Below are 18,321 nucleotides of genomic sequence, written 5' to 3' on the forward strand. Positions count from 1 at the left end.
TCTTGTCCTTTTATGCACAGGAACGATGTATTGTTTCTTTATTCATGCCTAATCCTTCTTTAGGGAGCCACAGGTTTAAGAATTGATACGGTTTGGGGATATCAGGCAAAATGTGTGCCTCAGCAGCAAAAGGGTCTGGGGGGTACCCTGAGTCACCCACAGGAGACTGGGAGGTCACTCATATAGCAGTCCAGCCAGCTGTGGGGGCTTGGCTTTGCACCTGTCACAGGAGTTGTCAGCACCAGGGTATCCAGAGGGAGCAGGAAACATCAGGGCTGCAGAAACATCAACAATGACCTTTAAATAACAGCTCTGGCTTAACGAGGCAGGTGAGCAAATCCCTGCCCCAAGCAGCAAGCAGAGACAGGAGTCACAGCAGGGGACAGACAGATTTATTATGTTTCTGGGAGCAGCGCCATTACATGTTGCTGGGGATAAGGTCACCCCCTGCAGCCAGAGCAGAGAGATGGGCTGGGATGGTTATTCAAAACGACGGGAACAAGAAGCTGCAGCCAAACCCCCAGGATCTGCTGCCAGTGTGGGACTTCCTGGGTCACTGCGGCAGATGCGCGGACAGCATCTGCCAGAGCCATTTCCACAACATCTTTCCAGCAACATTCTCAAGGGCCAGGGCATGGCACAGGAGTCAGTGCAGCCTCTTGCCTCCCACCAGGGAAAGAAGGGCGTAAGACAAGAATAAATACAGCTTTCAAAGTCACCCCGACATCCCACCCACTGCTGCACAGCCTAGTGAAGGCATTTATGGAAGGAGATCTGTCAGCTGGAATCCAGCAAAGGAGCAGATGCGTCCCAAGGGGTTAACACTGACTCGTTCGTATCCTGATTTCCTCCACCAGGCTCTCTCTGCGAACATTGACCTACACAGGGGGAGCAAAAAGTTCCTTCAATACAACTCCAGCAGCTTGACACGTCACCCTGTGTCTCAGGAGGTCACACCAAGGTGTCACCAGTCTCTCTACAGGGACCAAGTGGGCTGCAGCAGCCACAGAGCTAAACATGTAAGAGCAGGCACGCACCAGCAAGCCCTTACCCCAGTGAGCCCCCTCCTCTGTAAGGGTTGTGAGAATGATGCTCTTCCCACACCTTCCTATTGGTTCCAAAGCTACTGATCTAGGTGATCTATGTAGTGATCTTAGCCAGTGACCTATGCACTGATTCCAGTGCTGCCTGTTTTGGGAATCTCTCCTGAGAAAACAGGCGCTGTTAGCAGTTCAGGGCTAACCAAGTTCTGTTCAGTCTCACATATTCCAAGAGCACTACTGAATCACCACTCCAGGCTCCTGAACTGAGGAGTTCAGGGAGGCCACATGATAGGAAACTCTCCAGAGTTAGAGACAACAGCACTTCCTAACTCCAGGAAGCTGCATGGGGTAAGGAACTGGAGTATGGGGTGTTACAGAAGTTGCTGGAAACACCTCTGGGTCTGGAGGGCTGGTTTGAGCTGGGCTGAAGGGTCACATAGCCAACCCTACCATACCACAGGTCATACCTCCTCCCTGGTTGCCACAATCCGCAGCTTGACGACTCCATCTTTGAGTTCCTGCTCACCCACAATGGCGACAAGAGGGATGCCTGTGTCCTCACAGTACTGCAGCTGATTCAGGAGCTTGGGGTTCTTCTTGTACAGCATCTCTGCCTGGGAGAAAGCCAGAGCACACCACCATCATCAAACCAGGGTGTTTCACTGGGCCCCTTCACCCAGGCACTGCTGGCCCAGTCTGGTGAGTGTGAGGTTGTGTGGTGGGGACAGGATGGACTCATGGAGAAGGCTGGGCACCAAGTTCAACAAAGCCTTGCAGTTACAGGGCTAACCAAGTCCTGCTGCCCAGCCTTTCCTGGAGATCCCATGATATAGAACACATCCATGATATGGGACATCCCCATGAGAAGAGGAAGGCTCCATTCAGGAAGGCAGTCTGCTCCCCACCTGCTCGCTGTAACTGCTTCCCAAAGCAAAGCCAGATCCATTCCTGGACATTCCTGGACAACCAGGCAGCTCTTGACTTTGCCATCACCTGGTATGACTATACCTTGATCCCAGCATCCCACAGTTCGGAGATGAGCTTCAGTCGCTCTTCAAGGAGCTTCTTCTGGGCAGAGGCCACCAGCACCTGTGTCTCTGTTGTCCTGATCTTTTCCTCAGAGGCCTAGGGAGGGGACAAAACCTCAAAGTTGCCACAGATATACCAAGACACCTGAGATTCTATGAGCAGGATGGGTCACCACTCAGCTCCATCCATCTAGCAGTGAAGAGGACTGGGCTCAGAGGGATCAACAGCATTAACTCAGAGTCAGGGAGATCCCACAGATCCCATCCTAATGCAGAATCAATTTTCCGTGATGAGTGCTTAACACAGCCTCCCTCATGTTTCTCCACACCCAAGGGCCTCCTTAAATATCTGCTCCAAGCAGCTCAGAAGCAACACACACTCAGACACAGGCAGCTGCCTGCTCTACAGCTGAGGTTCTAACTATGGGTTAAACAGCAGCAAGCTGAATGCTCCACCAGTCCCTGTGGCAGATGCTGGATACTCCACATGTCATTTCCCTGCTGCCTTGCTGAAGGGAGGAGACTTTAAAAGGTCACCTGCAAAGGAACAAACCTGGCCAGGACTGCAGGTGGTGAGGGAGGAATTCAGTTTCTATTTAGAAATTCCAGTTGTGTCTGGCTGCCAAGAGAGAGCCAACACCAGACTTTCAGGGGAGAGGAACATGCAGCCACATCTTGGGAGCTTACAAAGACCTATTTAACACCCATTGCTTGGGATGGAGAACAGTACAGCTTTGAGGAGGGGGAAGAGGAAAAAGCTAGAGGCACTGCAGTTCCTACCCTGGAACATGATCCCTGTCTGGTCTCTGTAGTGCCATAGGCAGGACAACTAGATGTGAGGCTGCTGCCTCCCTTGCAGAACAATGCCACCTCCCCAAGGAGGATTTGAGTTCATATGGTTGCCCAATGCTGTGGGGAACACTAAGGCACCTGCCCTAGTTACCTGCCCCTGCTGAGGATTAAAGTTCCCCCTCCAGCTGCAGCTGGAGAAGCCATGTCTGAGGGCCGTGGGAAGAAGGGTCTTGTCTTCAGCGGGAGCCCCAGATGTCATCTGCCAGGCCAGAGAGAACTGGAGGCTATATCTTGGTTCTGACTCCTGGTGCAGAGCACAGCAGAGGCATGCCTAGCTTCTCTGAATGCTGGGGCAAGGAACACTGATTTCAGCATCTGCTGGAGTGGGGGATTAACCATACTTAGCTGAGCACCAAAGCCACCTACCTCCAATCTCTGTTCCAGGATGGAGAAGATCCGCTCAATCCCAATGCTGACCCCCACACAGGGCACCTTCCGACCCTTGGGATCAAACATCCCCACCAGCCCGTCATAGCGGCCGCCTCCAGCCACGCTCCCAACGCTGACGGGCTCCTCCACGTGCTCGTTCTCCTGCTGCAGCAGCACAGCCTCAAAGATCACCCCCGTGTAATAGTCCAGGCCCCGCGCCAGGCTCAGGTCAAAGGAGATCTGCAGGGCACAAGGGTGGCCCCGTCACCGGCTGCTCGCGGGCCCACGAGGCCAGCACCCCCTCCTGCCCCCACATCTCCTCACCTTCCCTGTGATGCCAAACAGGGTCAGGTACTCAAACAGCAGCTTCATGTCTCCCAGCCCTTCCTTGGCCAGCTTGTTCTGGGATAGCTTTGGGTCCTGGAGAAGCCGCTCGATCAGGTCCAGCCCACCTGTGGGGACCAGCCATGCCTCAGCTGTGCCAGGGCAGCAGCGCCCGGCACGGGGGCCCCAGACAGCCGGGTGTGTGCCCTGCACCTTCCATCCCCAGCCCAGAGCAAGGCCGAGGGCACGAGCCATGGTGCTCACCATGGAGCTGGACGTACTCCCCGATGCGATCCGCAGCCTCGGGAGAGAGCCCCTTCTCTCCCACCATCTCACTCCTCACTTCATCCCACGGCACCTGTGAGGGGAGAGAAGGCCATCAGCCACTGCACCAGGGCCCATGGGCTCTCCTCTGCATGGCAGAATCTCATCATCGTGGTTAGAATGTGCATGAGAGAAGCAGCAGCTCTCAGAGCACAGTCATGTGTGCATAACTCCATTTCTTGTCCCTTTGCACAGCCTGTTTGTATCCCAAGCCTTCAAAAATACTTTTAGTTTGACTTCTGGCCAGAATCAAATATCAGTGCTGTATAACCACCCAGTCTGAGAGCCATCTTGCTGCTGTGGTTTCCCTGGTTAGGTACTTAGTCATAAACACCACTGAGGAAAGCGTTGCTGGTCATGGAAAGGTGGGAATCACCTGGAAAGGCATGAGGTACTGCTTGGGTAAGGAAAAAAAAAACAATGTAAGCATAATATGCTGCCATTTCCCACTGACCAGGGGTCAAAGGGAATCAGAGACTTGATCACATCCAGATGCACTGAGATAAATCACAAGGAAATGATCCCATCAGCAAAAAGCCCAATGCTCCCTTCCCATTGATTTTTCACACACACAGCCCCAAACTTTGGTCATGCCTCTGCAATGGATCTCTGCTAACAGGGAGGAGTGAGAATTCCTCCACTTGCCTTCATTTGACTATCTCATGAATCCTCCACAGGAAAAGGCAGGTCACCCTTCAACAAAGAACCATGACCACATGAGATGAGACACAAGCTGCTCTTTTTAACATGCCCTAGCCTAATTTGGTGCAGGTTTTATAAGCCTTGTTCATAAGTAACAACACCTTGAGCAGGTGAAGGTTGAGGATATTGAACCTCCTATGTGAAGAGCATTTTTCCCCTCCCACCTTTCTTTTTATCAGGACCTCATGGGATAGTGGATTACAAAACAGAGGATCCAGTCTTCCTATGTGAATGCTGTGCCCTGCATGTATCCCCTCTAGGGAAAGGTGGGAACAACTCAATGCTCATCAACATTTTCCAGACAATTCTCATGGACCATGGTTCATTCACTGAGACTCCAGCAGCAGCAGATACAGCCTGGGGCTCCAGCACATACCTTATCCAGTTTGTCAACACTGGAGCAGATGGTTCGGAATTTGCTGTCTGGGACACCACAAACTGCAAACATCCCATCAAGGATGCGCCGGTCATTGACCTGGGGGAAAAGGAACAGCACATCAGGAATTATGAACTCAAACAGATGCTTCAGCAGTGTCCTGCTTCATTCACCTAGCAGTTTTAAGCATGGAAAAGAACATAGGAGATGTCTGTCAAGGGTTTTTTTTGCTCTTTGTCATTTCTGTTTCCCAATCCTGGGGAGCTGAGCTTACCAGAGCAGATGAAATAGCACAACTGACATCTACCAAGCCTGAGCAGGGCCACCACATTTCCTTCTAGAGCCACAGACACCTCCACTCAAAAGAGAAAAAAAAAAAACATCAGGGTCTATGAGTCCCCTTGTGTGGACATGTAAAAACAGCTCAGGAACAGACCACAGCCAAGGAGATTAATTCAGAGTATTACCCTACACTATCAGCATAAGAGAAAAAGGACATCTGATTATGTTAAATCCTCAATGAGGATTTATTTTTTTAATGATAGTATAGTGAATTCTGTAGCTTAATTATGCTCTGTAAGAGCACATAATTAAGGCCAAAGACTCAGCTGGATTCAACATTTCCATGGGCAGTGAGAAAGTCTACAATTAGTCAGAAACAAAGAAACTGCAAAGGAATTTGGACTCCTCCAGCATCAACAAGAACCAGAAAGTGCCTTGTGGGAGACACAAATAACCTCACAATAGCAAACAACAGGAAGATTATTCTGTTGCTCCCCACTGCAGGAATGTCTTCATCCTCAAAGGTCACACTTTCACCACTGCCCAAAACACCCAGTTCCTTCATCTCACCCCAGAAAGGTTCAAGGGGAAATACCTGGCTCCTGCCCCATGGGGCTGCAATAGGAACACAACATCCAGCCTGCAGTGCCCCAGAATGGCCCAGCTCCAAGTCTCTCATAGATCCCACTGCCCTCCTGTGCATCCACCATTCCTGCCCATTGTTCTCCTGCTCCTGTGCACCCTTCCCATCCTATCACCTACACATTGAGCACCATTTGCTGCCATTCCAAGGGAACAGAGGTGTCTGGAAGCAAATAGTAAGCTCAGCCTACAGTAGGGCACAGCTCTTGTTCTAGAAAATGCTTCAGCTCCAAAAAGGATTTGGTGGAAAGGCAGGAGTCTGCAGGCAACACCACACAGTGAGCAGATGCCCCTGCTAAGGAGACACTGGGAGCTGGGATAAGGGCAGGAATCCTGGACCAGAGCCTGCTCTACTGCAGGCAGTGAATATGACAATCACCTGCTTAGATAGATATTGGGAAGAAATTTTTTATTATAGGGGTGGTGAGGCCCTGGCACAGGTTATCCAGAGAAGCTGTGACAACTTCCCTCCTGCAAGTGTTCAAGACCAGGCTGGACAGGGCTTGGAGCAACCTGGTCTAGTGGAAGGTGTCCCTGCCCATGGCAGGGTAATGGAACTGGGTTATATTTAAGGTCCTTTCCAACCCAGACCATTCTATCCTTCTAGCTGGCTCCTGGAATTTTGGAAGGGACCATGGTTAGTTCTGGAGAGAACACTGTCACTGCAGCCTCAGGGAAACTCCTGTCCTTCCCAGCTCAAAGCAAACCGAAGTGGAGATCCAATCTTTAGTACAAGAGGCTTCCAGGCAGACAGGAGGGACAAACTCCTGGGTTAGGACTTAGAGTGGGAACAGGTACTACTGTGTAAAACCACAGGAACAGTGACCACTGCTTCCCACTTTGACACAGAGAACCCACCCTGTCTCACCTTGATGACAAAGTCCCCAAGCTGCAGGTCACTCAGGATCTCATGCACGATCTTCAGGCACTCGGCATCAGGAATCATCGGGTCAAACTGCCCGGCGATGTCAAAGTCCTGGGGGCAGAGGAAAAGGCAGCAAGCAATTCAGCACCACTGCAGAAAAATAGCTTCAACTACTGGTAACAGCAGTTTGTATACAAAACCCAACAGAACTGGGATGTAAAGGAGCACCATCCCTTACAGACTCAGTCCATAAGGGACAGAATGTGGGTTAGGACCTCTACCATGGAAGGCAGCAGTGCTCTCATGTCCACTGCATTTCAGAGTTTGTACACTGCTTCACTGCTTGTACACAGTTTGACCTGCTCCCCATACCCAGCAGTTGTGTGAATCTCTGAAACAGAGATCCTCAAAAAACAACAAATGGAGTAGCAGAAGTAAATAAATAGAACAAAGGAATCAGAAAGGGGAGGAAAAAAACTACTTCTCATTTGCTGTAACCTAAATGCCAAATGTTTTGCCTTGATTCTTAGGATGCTTTTTTTTTTTTTAATACACATGCCAATCAAGTTAATGATTAGGGAAGGCAAGAGAAGCAAAACCAGGGTTTCAACTGCTAAGACAGAAAAAGGAATCAGGAACCCTAAGTGATGCCCACCAGAGATCACCAGATGAATTAGCACACAGAAGAACCAAAGCCCAATATCAAGATACTTTAATAGGCTGGTATCCCATGATTGGAAAAGAGCATCAGTGTTCAGAGACAAATAAAACACAGAAGCAACAAGAGAGCCCTTCTTCAACTCCTGTTTAGGAATCCCCAAATGCAAAGTCTTCAGTGAGATTTTTGGGTACAAGAATAATTTTCATTATGTGGATATATTTCAAGAGGGCTTAATCAAGCTCTCAAAATAAACTGGGGCATTGGAGGAAGAGATGGGATCACATAGTTAATTCCTGATCAGCTAAGTGCAAAGAGGGCTGATGCAATCCCTGGGAAAGTTGGGTGAGGAAGTACAGGAAGTATACAGGAAGTCAGGAAAGTGCTGATATTATTGTAAATGGCACAGATGAAATATCACTGAAAAAAACCCAGGGCGTGGTGAATTATATTGAAGAAAAGCTGCAGAAAAAGGTCCTAGGCTCAGAAAAGAATGAAAACATCTCCAAGGAGAAAAGGTAACAAAGGTAACAGAGCTTGATTTATGTGATGTAAGGAGGGGAAGATTTCTCTAAAGATTTCCCAAATGTTTACCTGGGAAAGGGGAAGAATACATATCAAGGGATGACAGCTACTGTTTTAAGAGCTGAACTCTTTAAAGAAGAGGAAGGCAACAATCAGATACAAATAAGTTTAGCCTGGATATTAGAAGACCATTTCTAGCCATCCTAGGAGTGGGATCTTGGAATAAGAGATGAGACAGGAGGCAATGACCCCATGTCATCTGGAAACAGGAATCACCAAGCCAAAGCTGGAAGGTGTTCCCAGGGGTTGTATAATGAAGTAGAAATATTCTCAAACAAAAAAAGTTGTTTGCAATCTGAGTCCCTGGGGACTGTGTCAGTAGAACAGAGCAAAGCTGTTCCTTAGGACTACCATGAGAGAGCCACAAAGGAAATTGCTTTGTTACTTGTTTTGTAATTTGGCCTCTGGGTTTTCCCTTCCTTTGAAGCTAAAATTGACTGAACATGGAAGTAAAGTAGCATATGCTACTGCCTTGCCTGGTTTGTAGGTCCTGATAACACACCCAGAGCTGAACTGCTGCCAGATTTGGGATCAGAAGGAAATTCTTCCCCACCACCCATCCAGCAAGCACTATGGGATGGAGCTAGGAGCTGCCCTCCCATACAGTGCAAAGGAGGTGATACCTGGGGGCTCTATGACAAAGTTCCACACCATGCCAGCACTGTGTCACAGCTGTCACAGCCACTCTCCACCCTCCAGTTGTTTTTCACACTCATAAGAACACACTAAGAGAAGATCAGTGGATCCTTCAGAGCTTTCCACAGCCACAGGGAAGGGTATCACAGCTGTTATTTTGACAGTGCCAACCCAGCCCACAGCCTGTCCCAGCAGGGTCCTTGTCCTCTGCCAAACTCACACACTGGTAGAACTCGCGGTAGCGGCCCCTGGTCATGGCTGGGTTGTCCCTCCTGTACACCTTGGCGATGTGGTAGCGCTTGATGTTGGTGATCTTGTTCATGGCCAGGTAGCGAGCAAAGGGCACCTGAGACAGAGTTAAGGATGGCAACAAGAAGGGAACATCCCCCCCACTTATCAGTCACAGGCAGTGCTGGGTCCTCACTGGTCCCACCCAGCACCCCTGGGGCAAAGGACTGCTAAAAGACAGCTGGACTTATCACAGCTCCCCAAGGTCTCCACACATGCTGCCTCCAAGTGTCCCTTCAGGTTTTGTCCAGTAGGACCTTAGGCTGGATCTGAGTCTCATGTGGGCTGTGTACTGCAGCAACCTGGCCTGGGAACCCATCTTGGAAGAATCCACACTCAGTACAGATCATCTGTACTTCCAGACACATGGGGCATGAAGCTGTGTCAGGGGAGGGTCAGGCTGGATGTTAGGGAAAGGTCTTCCCCCAGAGGGTTGTTGGGCATGGGCACAGGCTCCCCAAGGAAGTGGTTGTGGCACCAAGCCCGAGAGAGCTCAAGGAGCATTTGGAAAACACTCTCAGGCACATGGCTGGAGTGTCCCGTGCAGGCGATTGGGGGTTGGACTCAATGATCCCTGGGGTCACTTCCAACTCAGGATACTCCATGACTCTAAGCATTCCTTCACCAAACGGAAGCAATACACAATAAATAACCAAGCAAGGGTTCTGCACCCACTGAACCGCTCATGCTCATGCTCTCCCTGTCAGTTTAGGGTCCTCCCTCCCCCTCAGGACAGCACTGCCCCAAAAGGAGGACAGCCAAGGCCCCTCAGCACCAGCTGTGGCAGGATACTGTCAGGTCATAGCGCAGAGACAGCAGCTCTCCTCCCTGATCTTTTAGATCATAGATGAGCTTCGAGTCTTCACCGTATTTCCCTGTCAGTGTCTCCTACAACAAAACAACACACGAACAAACAGTATCTTCAGTGACAGGGGATCAGCCCTAGAGCACACAGAAAACAAGGAGAGAAAGGGAGAATGCCTAGGAATGGAAGAAGGAAACTCAACCCTCAACCCTCTCAGCTGCAGGATCCTCACCAGCTCAGCCAACCTGCTGTGTGTCCTCACCCACCTTCAGCTCGAACACCGGCGTGTCGATGACTTCGGCTCCGTGGCGCTTGAAGCACGAGATGATGGCTTTGAAGGCCCTCTCACGGATGGCCATTTCCTTGGGGCCAAAATCCCGTGTGCCCTGAGATGAGGGAAGAAAAGGAGCAAAGGACACTTTGGGTTAGAGGCATGACATGTGAAAGAAGCCAGAAGCAATATGAAGAAGCTGCCATACTGCTAAACTAAGCCAGAGAGACCAGGTCCAGACACCAGATACTGGTAAACACCACAAAAAATGCTGGAAAACATCAGGACACAGCTCAGAGTCTGCCATGGTCTGCAGAGTGAAACCTAAGTCAGGAGTTTCAGAATACAGGAAACAAAGGAGATAAAGCAGATCCAGCAATCAGAGTTCAGCCTGATTTTGAGCTGACAGTGCAACCAGGACCTGTCCTCAGCTCTGACTCAGACCTATTAGCCAGACCCCTGCCCAATGAGCCACCCCAAAGGTGGGAACAGAGGACAGACATGCTCTGAAACTGTGGAACCATCAGCTCTGCAATTTCCAAACACAGCGAAAAATCACCTTTCAAAATGCAACACCTGTGAAATATCCGTCTATGACTGACAGGGCCACGCACCCTTTCCATTTCTTTGGTGTTGCTGAATTATTTCAATGACGACCTTCATGTTCTCAGTAACATACAAATCATTGTTAATTAGCTAGATCTCCAACTTCCACTTTATAACACCTGTTTAATATAAAACCTGGTTTATGAAACCAGTTAGGCAGGAGGAAGCACCCCCCACCCACAGATCACTCAGGTGGCCTTCAGCTGCCATTGACAAGCCTGAGATGGGCTGGCAAAATCAACTGAGTTTTTCTGGCACTCAACAGAGCTGCAAAATCCCCTTCTCCACACTTTCAAACAATAAAATGCCCTTCCACTTCCCAGGCATCACACCACAATTACATTCAACAAAACACATCATAAAGGAAATGGACAAAGGGACAATTTTGAGACATTTAAATATTGGGAATAAATTCTTCCCTGTGAGGCTGCCTAGTGAAGCTATGGCTGCCCCATCTCTAGAAGTGTCCCAGGCCAGGCTGGATGGGGCTTGGAGCAACCTTGGATAGAGGAAGGTGTCCCTGCCCATGGCAGGGGGCAGAACAAGATGAGCTTTAAGGTCCTTCTAACCCAAACCATTCCATGTTTTCTATGATTTCCTATGTCAGTGGCATCACCACAGCCTGCTTTGTTTGTGGACATATTCATAAATGTCTCTATGCCACAGTGTGAAAGCAGGTGGTCTCTGATCAGCTGACAGTGATGAAACATTCAGGTTACAAAGTATCTCAGCAGAAATTGCATTAGGAGCACTATTCTTAGAGGTCTGGAGACTGTAAAGGAAGGGTCCTTCCAAAAGAGGACACAGAAATTCCGGCAGCAAGCCAGACCTGCTCAGTAAATGGGATTATTCTGCCCCTTAGACTAGAAGCAGATATGAGCCCTCTCACACTGGGCAGTTATGATAAAGCTTGGTTAGAAGGGAATTTCCTGACCACACCAGCGGTGGCTGGAATGTCACAGAAGCACTCAGAAGTCTCTAAGGTGGTGGGTATCTGGGTTAAATGCTGTCAGGGTATGTTTTCATCCCTCTCCCCCTTGCTGCTAAAACTGAAAGTGAAAACAGAAATGTGAACAAAGACAGGTGTGGCCATGCCGGACTTCTGCCCACAGATGTGTGGAGGGTGCTGGGTGTGTGTATGGGGGGAGGACATGCACACAGAGGGCACAGGAGTGTGCTGTGGGGAGTTACCTTTGGGGTCTTGAGCACAAACTTGTGTTTCCCTTCGTCTGCCCCCAGCTGTGCCTTCATCTCGAGCAGCTTTGCCACTTCCTTTGCAATCTGGGGATGGAGCAAGGAGGGAGCTGGGGATAAGACCACTCACCAGGCCAGCCCACTGCCCTTCAACCTCAGCGTTCCCACTGCACCTGCACCCCACAACCTCAATACACCCACTATTCCCAGCTTATCAGCAACCACAGAGACATTCCCTGCTCCTCTCCAGTACTTCCCACTTCTCATACCAGCACCCCCATCTCAGCAACGCAAACACCCCCACCATTCCCTGACTCCCACGACCTCCATTACCATCCACAGCTATCTCCCCATTCCTATCCCACCAGTTCCTGCTACATGCACCAGCACCAGCGGTTTCCAGCATCCTCCTCGCAGTCCTAACTCTGCCAAGCATCCTTCCCTTCAATCTAACACCGGAGTCACCAGCTCCCACCACGAGCCTCCCCTGCACCCTCAGCCCTTCCACCTCCCAGCCCCGCACTCCCATCCCTCCCGACACCCCTCTTCCCAACACCGCCAGCCTCAGCCCAGTAACCTCCACTACACCCCATTCCCAGGAATACCGGAGCCCTCGCACCTCGTCAGCATCGGCCTTGTCCTGTTTGAGCCTCCGCACGGTCTCCGCCTGGGCCCGCACCGCCGCCTCCTCCGCCATGGCGAGTCCGCGCCCGCGCCGCGCACGCGCACAGCCCGCGCACGCGCAGCGCCGCCACCGCGGGGAAGTAAAAAGAAAAAGCCGGAGGCCGCGGTTCGGGTTTATTACTGGGGTTTTTGTTTAATATATAAAAATACAGTCTCTCCAGGCGCGCCCCGGCCTGCGCAGCTGCTCCAGCCGCTCGTTGTGTCCCTCGGTGACGGGACACGTGCTTCCTCGGCGGGGCGGTCCCGCAGCCCCGAGCCCGCCGGCAGCGCCCGGCTGCGGGTTGGGACCGGCCCCCGCAGCCCCGATTGGGGCGGGGGTGCCCTTCCACTGCCCCCCTCGCCCTGAGCTGACACGTGCCCAACACACCACAGATTCCCCGTCCCACGTCAGGAGCTCCGCCTGATCCTGCTTGAGCTGTGCCACCACCACCCACAGTGATGGAAATGGCTGTACAGATACAGGGACTGCAGTGTTAGGAACCCGCAAACTTGACCTTCAGAGGAGCTAACCAGGAGGTTAACCTGATGACTGAGCCGTCCACAGCTTTTAAAACCCGCTTACTCCTCTGTTCTCACTGCCTTAGCCGAGGCAATGAGCCTCAGGTGAGTGGATGTTACACAGACCGCAGCTGGCAGGGAATGGCTGAGGGTGCTGGAGGAGCGTTCCAGTTGTGCAGCACTTCAGCCAAGCAGCTCCAGCCAGAGAGGTTCTCAGGGCTCCAGCCTTCTCCTGATCTCATCAACAAGCTTTTCTCTGGGGATATCAACCTACAAAGCAAACAGAGCAGCATTAGAGAAGAGCACTTTTAAGGACTGAGGATACCAATGCAGTTTGTGACTGGCTTTCTGGAGTCACCCCAATAGATCTGTGCTATGGTCTCTCAAAGGAACGCTGAGGGAAAACCCAGAGCTCTTCAGTGATCTCTAGAGCTTGGAAGTACTTTAAAACCTGGTGTAAAAGGGCATTCTCACCTCCTCTCTCGTTGCAACATCTCGCAGTTTGACGACTCCGTCTGCCAGCTCCTGCTCTCCCACAATGGCAGCAAGGGGGATACCCATGTCCTCACAATAATGCAGCTGCTTCAGCAATTTAGGATCCTTCTTGTACAGCATCTCTGCCTAGGAGGGAGTGGGAGGGGTGAATCACTAACCCAACTTCACTCTGATGAATACTGCAGTGAAGCACCAATACCAAACCCTGCAGCAATCACTTTGCTGCTCTGGCCTGTTCTTCTCTGCCTGCCTAGACCTAAACGTTGGACTTGATGATCTTTGAGGTCTTTTTCAATTCAAATGACTCTGTGATCTCTGACAGGCCAGATCTTGGAGAGACACAAAACTAATGGAGTTGGTCTTGCTGTGCTACAGCTCCCTTCAGGCTCTCCCTCACTCACCTGCGACACTGCCAAGCCCAAGTCACTCCTTTACCTTGATCCCTGCGTCCCACAGCTCGGAGATGAGCTTCAGTCTGGCAGCAAGCAGGTGTTTCTGTGGTGTAGCCACCAGCACCTGGGTCTCAGTTGTTCGAAGTTTCTCCCCAGAAGCCTGAAGGGACAGACACGGGACATTTATGGGAGTGAGTCCGTGGGCATCCACAGCTCACAACACCTCACCACATCTATCTCCAGCAACAGTGACAACCTGGGCACCTTTAATGAGTCCCCCAGAGATTCTGCATTGTGTCACACTACTGAATTGTATGCTGCTGTTCCTAGGGGACCCTGGCCAAGCACCTGGATGGGACCAGGACAGCTTTCCAATGTCTCCTTTGATTCTTCAGGTACAAATACATTGCCTAAGCTTCGCTTGCTAGGAATCACAGGCTTGGAACCAAACACAGAATAATAAATCTCTACAGAGGTTTTCCTGGGGTTTATTAGTGTGAGCTCACAGCCATTACCAAATTCATTGCTTCAGAATCCCCAGGACAGAAAACTTCAGAGGCAAGACACAAGAACAAAGTGACTGGAGCACAAACCCAGAGCCAGGCCCAGAACTCAAGGCTGTCACTAACATCTCCTTGACATCTCCTAGGGAATGTTGCCCTTGGCTGCCCACACCTGAATCCTGATGGGCTGCAGAAAATTACTCTGTCTTCAGTGCATCAATATTTAGGCACAGGAAAAGCCACCCTCTCCCCCAGAATTATTTTCCCTTGAGCACTGTGGAGCTGGACACCTCTAATAAAGAGCATTTTGTTTCCTGGAGCCTTCCCCAATGTACTGCCTGCATCACCTACCTCCAATCTCTGTTCCAGGATGGAGAAGATCCGCTCAATCCCAATGCTGACCCCCACACAGGGCACCTTCCGACCCTTGGGATCAAACATCCCCACCAGCCCGTCATAGCGGCCGCCTCCAGCCACGCTCCCAACGCTGACGGGCTCCTCCACGTGCTCATTCTCCTGCTGCAGCAGCACAGCCTCAAAGATCACCCCCGTGTAATAGTCCAGGCCCCGCGCCAGGCTCAGGTCGAAGGAGATCTGCGGGGCACAAGGGTGGCCCCATCACCGGCTGCTCGCGGGCCCACGAGGCCAGCACCCCCTCCTGCCCCCACATCTCCTCACCTTCCCTGTGATGCCAAACAGGGTCAGGTACTCAAATAGCAGCTTCATGTCTCCCAGCCCTTCCTTGGCCAGCTTGTTCTGGGATAGCTTTGGGTCCTGGAGAAGCCGCTCGATCAGGTCCAGCCCACCTGTGGGGACCAGCCATGCCTCAGCTGTGCCAGGGCAGCAGCGCCCGGCACGGGGGCCCCAGACAGCCGGGTGTGTGCCCTGCACCTTCCATCCCCAGCCCAGAGCAAGGCCAAGGGCACGAGCCATGGTGCTCACCATGGAGCTGGACGTACTCCCCGATGCGATCCGCAGCCTCGGGAGAGAGCCCCTTCTCTCCCACCATCTCACTCCTCACTTCATCCCACGGCACCTGTGAGGGGAGAGAAGGGCATCATTTGCTGCAGGATGTTCTCCTCACCCACTGCCTCCATCAGCACACATGTGCATAACTTGTGTGCAATAACAGTCAGCAATCTCACTAATCATGCCTCTCTTTCTTACAGGAATTTTTAACAAATCACCAGGCTTTATTCTTAACCAGGCCCAAGAACTCTTCAAATCCTTTGCAGACCCCATCATAGCTGCTGTGAAACTCTTCACAACAAGAACAGCCACAACACTGCCCAGTCTTAGACATCCATCCCAAGACCAGAAGTGTCTCCCCATGAGCCCAATGCTGACCTTGTCCAGCTTGTCCACAGTGGAGCAGGCAGGTATGAACTTGTTCTCTGGAACACCACAGACAGCAAACACACCATTCAAAATCCGACGGTCACTGACCTGGGGGAGAGAGAGGCACACTTACCTTGGGGGCATGCCCTGAATTCATTCCTTCTTTCCTGGAGTGTGGGAAGCTGCAGCTATTGGCAGTTCCTCATGCCTTTTCCTCAGAACCCAAACTCCATGGGAAGAGAAAGTGTAGAGGTATGAAAACCATCCCGTGACTCTGTGGATCTAGTCAGCTGCTGGAATTCTGCAGAAGACTCTGGTTTGTCCTGGACAGAACTCTGCTGACTGCAGCCTCAGGAGAACTGGTATTCCCAGCTCAAGGCATGTCCAAGCTGTGGTCCAGCCTTTGCATAGACACCATGAGGAGCCAGAGAAGTAGGATGAACTTCTGGGTCAGGCTTTAGAGCAGGCAGAGGTACTCCTGTGTAAAACCACAGGAACAATGACCACTGCTTCCCACTGTGGCACACAGAACCCACCCTGTCTCACCTTAATGAGGAAGTCCCCAAGCTGCAGGTCACTCAGGATCTCATGCACGATTTTCAGGCACTCAGCATCAGGAATCATCGGGTCAAACTGCCCGGCGATGTCAAAGTCCTGGGGGCAGAAGAAGTGATGGGAGCTCCTGGTAGAGCCAAGGGGCCTTACCAGGCACACTCTGCTGCTCTGCAGCTGGGAAAACCCTCCTGGCCTTGTGGCCTTGGTGGCAGTGCACAACACTCACGCACTGGTAGAACTCGCGGTAGCGGCCCCTGGTCATGGCTGGGTTGTCCCTCCTGTACACCTTGGCGACGTGGTAGCGCTTGATGTTGGTGACCTTGTTCATGGCCAGGTAGCGAGCAAAGGGCACCTGGGCCCGAGGAGTTAAGGATGCTTACATGGAGGTCCCCAGCACTGTAGAAGCTGAACCTCAAAGCCTCCCATCGGCCCTTCCCTTTGCCAACTGCTCCCCGATTTTTTCCACAATCATGGTGAGGTTCTTGGGATGCCCTGTGCAGGGTCATGGGCGGGACTTCTTGCAGATCCCTTCCACCTTTTTATATTCTATAACTCTATGACCTCTGGAGAGATCATCCCCCAGGCTGAGGAGGAGTACAATGAACCACCTGAGCTCCTTCAATGCTGGGACAGTTCCATTTCCTCCTCCAGACCCAGAGTGTAACAACATCACATACACAAACATACACAAACCCTCTCTCATCATTCCACCCTCTCAGAGTGTGATCAATGGGAATTCAGTGCATGGCACAGCTATATAGACATTGAAGGAAAGGTTTTTGTTGAGATGTGGAGGTTGAGGCCTGGAATGGACACCTGCAGCAAACACCTTTCCATGTGGCACTAGCAAGGTGGGATGGGCACAGCAGAGGTGGGGACTGTAACTGGGAGAAGATAAAACCAGTACAGCAGAGCATCCTGTTGCATGTCCACAGCAGGAAGGGACTGCTGTGGGCCCTGCCCTGGCTGGGGGATGGTGTGGGGTCATGACAATGACAGCCAGACCAGCTGGGATGGCTAAGGGGGCGCTGCCATCACCCCGATGGGACCTGCAGGCAGGTAAGAGCAATCCCTCAAGGCAGAGGTGGCAACTACCTTGGTCTGCCAGCATCCCCTCAGGGTGCCACCATCCCCTTGGGAGCACAGGATACGGTGAGGTCATAGCGCAGGGCCAGCAGCTCCCCTCCCTGGTCCTGCAGCTCGTAGATGAGCTTCGTGTCCTCCCCATACTTCCCCATCAGCGTGTCCTGGGGAGGGACAGAGGGGCTGGTGACCGGGGTGGCTCTGGGGTGAAGGGTCCCCCGAGATGGGGTACAGAGCTCGGTCACCACGAACCGGGTATTACACACATCCCCCCTCCAGCACCCTCGGACCCGAGTCCCCCTAAAAAGAGAACCAAGAGCGAATGTCCAGCTGCCCTCCCCCACACAGAGGGAGCTCCCAAACCTGTCCTGAGGGCCCTGGGGAAGGGAGCGCTCCCCAGTCCCACAGGAGGGCGCAGAGGGGTCCCCACAGCCCCCGGGCCGGGTCCGCTCCCCACACCGAGGGGAAAGAGCGCTCCCGCCGCGCCTCACCCGCAGCTCCAGCACGGGGGTGTCGATGGCGGCCGCCCCGTGCCGCTTGAAGCAGGACACCACGGCGCTCAGGAGCCGCTCCCGGAGCGCCGCCTGCGCCGGGGGGTGGTCGCGGGTGCCCTGCCCGGGACAGAGAGCGGCCGTCAGCGGCAAGGGCGCGGGGGAACACTCGGTACCCACCGGCGCCGCCCCCGCTCCCCGCCTTTACCTTGGGCGTCTTCAGCACCGGCACCCGCTCGCCGCCCGCCGCCGCCCGCACCTGCCGGGACAAAGGTCCGCGGTCACCGGCCGGCAGCCAGGAGCGAGCGAAGCTACCGCGGCTCCCAGCGAGGCACAGCGGCCCGAGGCAGGGCCCCGCCGGTAGGCATCGGGCGGCGGCGGCGGCGAAGGGTCCGAGGCGGAGCATGGCCGGTACCGGGACACGGGGAGCGC

At 52.5% G+C, this 18,321-nt stretch overlaps 2 protein-coding genes across 3 annotated transcripts; both read right to left on the reverse strand.

Annotated features, from left to right (window-relative positions):
- Positions 1-370: 370 nt before the first annotated feature.
- HARS1 (histidyl-tRNA synthetase 1) lies at positions 371-12,685 on the reverse strand. Its single transcript, XM_005523441.2, has 13 exons — positions 12,470-12,685; positions 11,848-11,937; positions 10,046-10,165; positions 9,767-9,862; positions 8,907-9,032; positions 6,811-6,918; positions 5,019-5,117; positions 3,881-3,974; positions 3,617-3,744; positions 3,290-3,532; positions 2,052-2,168; positions 1,511-1,657; positions 371-878 (listed from the first exon to the last, which is right to left on the reverse strand). Exons 1-13 carry the CDS (start codon positions 12,545-12,547, stop codon positions 819-821), a joined length of 1,506 nt encoding a protein of 501 aa, XP_005523498.2. The 5' UTR covers positions 12,548-12,685; the 3' UTR covers positions 371-818.
- Positions 12,686-12,690: 5 nt separating this feature from the next.
- LOC102107602 (histidine--tRNA ligase, cytoplasmic-like) lies at positions 12,691-18,295 on the reverse strand. Of its 2 annotated transcripts, XM_088063452.1 has the most exons (12): positions 18,098-18,295; positions 17,890-18,009; positions 17,467-17,562; positions 16,542-16,667; positions 16,307-16,414; positions 15,770-15,868; positions 15,365-15,458; positions 15,101-15,228; positions 14,774-15,016; positions 13,963-14,079; positions 13,507-13,653; positions 12,691-13,302 (listed from the first exon to the last, which is right to left on the reverse strand). In XM_088063452.1, exons 1-12 carry the CDS (start codon positions 18,293-18,295, stop codon positions 13,246-13,248), a joined length of 1,533 nt encoding a protein of 510 aa, XP_087919578.1. In that variant the 3' UTR covers positions 12,691-13,245. The 2 variants fall into 2 exon arrangements, with proteins under 2 accessions (XP_087919578.1, XP_087919579.1); XM_088063453.1 differs by lacking the exons at positions 17,467-17,562; positions 17,890-18,009; positions 18,098-18,295 and having other exon boundaries at positions 12,704-13,302; positions 16,546-17,429.
- Positions 18,296-18,321: the final 26 nt, after the last annotated feature.

Source organism: Pseudopodoces humilis, chromosome 17 (assembly GCF_049639895.1).
Source record: "Pseudopodoces humilis isolate 2021_Gansu_Grassland_sample_001 chromosome 17, ASM4963989v1, whole genome shotgun sequence".
Lineage (NCBI taxonomy): Eukaryota > Metazoa > Chordata > Aves > Passeriformes > Paridae > Pseudopodoces > Pseudopodoces humilis.